The sequence below is a fragment of the Aplysia californica genome, unplaced genomic scaffold, assembly GCF_000002075.1.
Source record: "Aplysia californica isolate F4 #8 unplaced genomic scaffold, AplCal3.0 scaffold00357, whole genome shotgun sequence".
In the NCBI taxonomy this organism is placed as follows: Eukaryota; Metazoa; Mollusca; class Gastropoda; order Aplysiida; family Aplysiidae; genus Aplysia; species Aplysia californica.
The window spans coordinates 293543-298198 of NW_004797627.1; the positions used below are offsets into that span (position 1 = coordinate 293543).

Genomic DNA, 4656 nt, shown 5'->3' on the forward strand with positions numbered 1-4656 from the left:
TCTCTCTCTCTCTCCAAGCAAGCCGGTTGAAGCAGCCCGCTTCTCAAAACTTTCTCCGCCGGAGCGTTAAACATTACTATCATGCGCTTTTAGAATGACACGATTTTAGCCCCACTTTTTGCCAGAACTGAACTACACAATACACATTACACGTACAGATGCCATGCGCACTGTACCAATACCAAAATGTTGAGACAGTCTTGCCAGTATTTTTTTCATTTTGACGTTGAACAAAAAAGGTATAACAATACAAGAGTATGAATCTTTGAATTCCATATTCTCAAAACTATGCATCATGGAGTTAGAACTCTGTCGTTCTAAGGGCGTGATCAATCAATCAAATTTCCACTACAGGCTGTAGGCAACCACGAGTTTGACGACGGGGTGTCTGCCCTCTACACCTTTGCTAAAGATTTGAACGCATCCCTTCTGTCCAGCAACGCTGACCTCACCAACACGCCAGTTCTGCAAGGCCTGATAGTCAATTCCACGATTGTGGTGCGAGATGGAGAGAGGATTGGGGTGGTCGGATATACCACCACTGAAACCACCTACATATCCAACCCAGGTAAGATGTATACCAAATGCCTTTGTGTACAGACTTATTATCAAACAAACAAGCATACAAGCAAACAAACAAACAGGCAAAACGAAACGTTATACCTTTTTTTTAAATGGTAAGGAATACTGGTTGGGATCTTCAAATTTTCTTTAAAAAGAAGTTAGTTCGATTTCACCCTGACGTCGAGAAGATATACATGGAGGCTGAAAAGTAAATGAAAAAAAAAGAAAGAAAACGCGTACAATACTTATTGCATTTATTATACTAACAAATGAAAAGTTCATATTCCTGAAATAACAAGTACAACCTTCGTTCCCCAGATACCCAAACTACTTGTTGGTATTCACACATTCCTCAAATAGTCTTGATGAATTAAGAGTTATGATACAGTGTAGGTCTACCTACTTTTGCACCCCTGCCCCTGTTTTATGGGCATCTTTTTGCCAAGATGATGTGCACCACTTAGTATGGGCCTACCCAGAGCAGCTTGCTTTCTAAACACTTTAAATTGTGCCGATGGGAGAGACAAAAAAAGAAAGGAAAATAAAAATCATTTGACATCAGTGACCAAACCTGAGACGCCGTTGCATTTGTTTCTCTGGGCCGAGGAAACTAAATACCTCTTGCAGACAAAACATGAACCATGTGTACTTGGAATCCCACCTTTTCTTTCTAAATACTTTTTCCACCAGTATTTCTTCTGATCACTGGTCTCATTTCCTTCCTGCAAAGTACAGGGTGATTTTGAACAATTCACAACATCGTCACGTGGTATTTCAAAACCGAGGGGAAAAAAAAAGAAGCTCGAACACATGTGTTGTATGCAAGTTTTTTTTCTCCATGTTTTACTAGTACCCATTGGGGCCACCACCAGCAGTACGGAAATCGTCAAGCTGGAAGGAGAATTTCTCCCAAATGCGCCTCAGAATGTCTCAGGCCACCTTGTTGATGGTAGCTGTTATTCGATCTTTCATGCCATCGATAGGTGCTGGAAGTGGTGGAACATAAACTCTGTTTTTAACTTTAAATAACCCCACAAAAAATCACACACAGTGAGGTCCGGAGATCTGTCAGGCCAACTGCAGAGAGTGAGGTCTTCAGCACCTCTCCTACCAATCCACCGCTGGGGCATGTTTTCATTCAGATAAGCTCGAACCGAAAGATGCCAATGGGGCGGTGCTCCATCTTGTTGTAAATTGAAGTCCTTCGAATCTGCATGCAGTAAAGTGAACAGCCACTTCTTGTGGGGGTATGTTATAGATAACGTTTACGGTCCACCACTTCCAGCATACACCAATGACATGAAAGATCGAATAACAGCAACAATCAACACGGTGGACCTACACATCCTGAGGCGCGTTTGGGAGGAATGCTCATATCGGTTTGATGTTGTCCGTGCTGCCGGTGGTGGCCACTTTGAGCACTCGTAAAACATGGAATAATAACTTAAAGGTATGTACAACGTAGTGTCCAAGCTAGATTTTTCTATTGTTTTTCTTTTTTGAAATATCGTGTTATGATTTTGAAGCATTGTTTTTTTTAAATCACCATATATTAACAAGTGTTACGTTAACAACTCTGCCATTCTCAAACTCATTTTATAATATTATAATGCTTTGCATACTTTCCTCGAGTCAGTACCCACTCTCCCCTCTCTCCCTTACACACACACACACACACACACACACACACACACACACACACACACACACACACACACACACACACACTCACAAACACACAATCAAACACAGTCATACTTACACCCCTACACAGATGCGCGAGCAAAATCTTTAGGCATGCCATTAGCTCATTTGGTATCATACTGGGCCATATTGTGGATGACATATGTTCGAATTCCATCTGGACTCGTCCTTGATCTTGTGGAACTTCAAGGCATTACACCTACTTGGCTGGACCCTATAGGAGAAGGATGTTATATTCGGATGTCTCGCCCCTTGAATACTATTGCAGTGTTAAAAGACGCTCGAAACTCATCCAATTATTACTAATTAGTAATTTTTCGTTTTTAGCTTTTTTGTTAAATAGATTTTTAGCAGATAAAATGCACACATAATAAATTCAAATGTCACATAGAGAGACCATCTAAAAATACCTTTAAAATCCAAATACCCAAATGGCGTCATAATAAGTCCAAATATAACCAGCTTCAATTATGTTGCGTGTTCGGGGGTTCGAGCTGCGGGCCCGACGTTGTGTCCTTCGGAAAGGCACTTTACACGAATTTTCCTCACTTCACCCAGGTGAGAATGGGTACCCAGCCTTCGACAGCAAAAGATCTTGTCAGTACATTAGTGTTTTAGTGCCTATAAATGGCTGCTTGCACCATATGCTTCCAAGGAAGTTGAGGTTGTTTCAGAATCCTCTCAGATCTCCTGGGGTAATAGTATAGATTGTGAAGCGCATAGAGCTTGCTGTTGAGCGGGGATTTGCGCTATACAAATGCTATCCATTATTATTATTACTATTATTATCATTAAATATTGAAATCTCAAATACAAGCACATTCTAAGTTCAAATGCCACACAGGAATCCCAAGTATATTAGTTGAACTGCAGAAATTACATTTTTTTAAAATTCACAGAGACGGTGACCTTTGACCCAGAGATCGCGTCTGTTCAGGCAGAAATCGACAGGCTCACGGCCCAGGGAGTCAACAAGATTATCGCCCTTGGTCACGCCGGTTTCCTCGTGGACAAAGAGATGGGCAGGACCCTCAGAGGCGTTGACATCATCATTGGTGGTCACTCCAACACCTTTCTCTATAACGGTCAGTTGGACTAGGCCTTTGGTTTGTGTGATGCCTTTTTCGATTTTAACCATCTGAAGCTAAATCAGTCTTAGTGATTTTGTTGAATTTATGCAGCGTGGAAACCCCTCATTCTCTCTCTCTCTCTCTCTCTCTCTCTCTCTCTCTCTCTCTCTCTCTCTCTCTCTCTCTCTCTCTCTCTCGCTCTCTCTCTCTCTTCTTTTAATGCGCGTCCGGAGACTCCAGTGGCGGAGTGAGTAGCGAGTTCAGACTCAAAAATGATATCAAGCAAGTGTTCGTGAATGGTGGTCACTGGGCAGATGGGTCCTTAAGTAAGACACGTTAATCCAAGCTAAAAAAACAACCTTACAAAGTGCTTTGTACAGTTTTTTGTTTTTAGTAAAGGTTTTACGGCGCTCGCAACTGTATTTGGTCACATGAGCGCCAGAAGATTAGAGGTGTTACAAGAGAGTAACAAACATAAAAAGAAGAAGGGGAGATAAGTGCGATAGAGGTTTGATAGGAAAGAAGGAGCAAACCACACCAGAGCACCCACCAACCACCCACGCTTTGTACAATGGCGACTTGCAATGGCATGATCGTAACATTTTCTGCCTTGGTGTAGCATTGTGTATTTTGGCTTTCTTTTTATGTATATTATTTGTGTGTTTAATTAATTATGTATTCATATATGTATGTTAGCCATTGTAATCGAAATTCCCTCCCACGGGGATAATTCAAGTAAAGCCTTTATTGTGTTTTTTTTTAATTTAAAGGCGATCGCCCCTCCAGCGAAAAGTCGGCAGGTTCCTACCCTTACGTAGTGGCCAACGCTAACACACAAAATGGTGTTCTAGTTGTTCAAGACTATGCCTATGGAAAATATCTGGGGGAACTGAGGGTAACTTTCGATGACAGTGGCAATGTGATCAGATGGTCCGGGAATCCGATTCTGCTGGACAGCTCTGTGGAACAAGGTGAACCAACTTTAAGCTAATGTTCAATACATATTTGTTCATTTCTTCTTTTTTTTTTACATACGTCTCCTCCTTCCTTGCTACGTATCGTCATTGTGCTTTTTCATATCTTACCCACCAGCGTAATATTGTGTACAACAATATATAATATAATATTGTGTACATAAAAGCGAATCATCTCATCATCTAGAGAGAAACAGGAGGATGAGGAAGAGGAGGAGGAAGAAGAGGAAGAGGTGGGACATATGGATGATGTGGACAGAACAGGAGGGTAAAGAGGTGAAAAAAGGAAAATGACAAGGAAAGAAGAAGAAGAAGAAGAAGAAAAAGAAGAAGAAGAAGAAGAA

The 4656-nt window shown here is 41.3% G+C and overlaps 1 protein-coding gene across 1 annotated transcript in view; it reads left to right on the forward strand.

The window, feature by feature from the left end:
* Positions 1–4656, forward strand: part of LOC101863830 (snake venom 5'-nucleotidase) — a gene marked incomplete in the record, with an annotated part of 44769 nt that overhangs the window by 35237 nt on the left and 4876 nt on the right. The window contains 3 exon segments of the mRNA XM_013085216.1: positions 355–568; positions 3168–3353; positions 4109–4309. Of these exon segments, the coding sequence (XP_012940670.1) occupies positions 355–568; positions 3168–3353; positions 4109–4309 (601 nt within the window).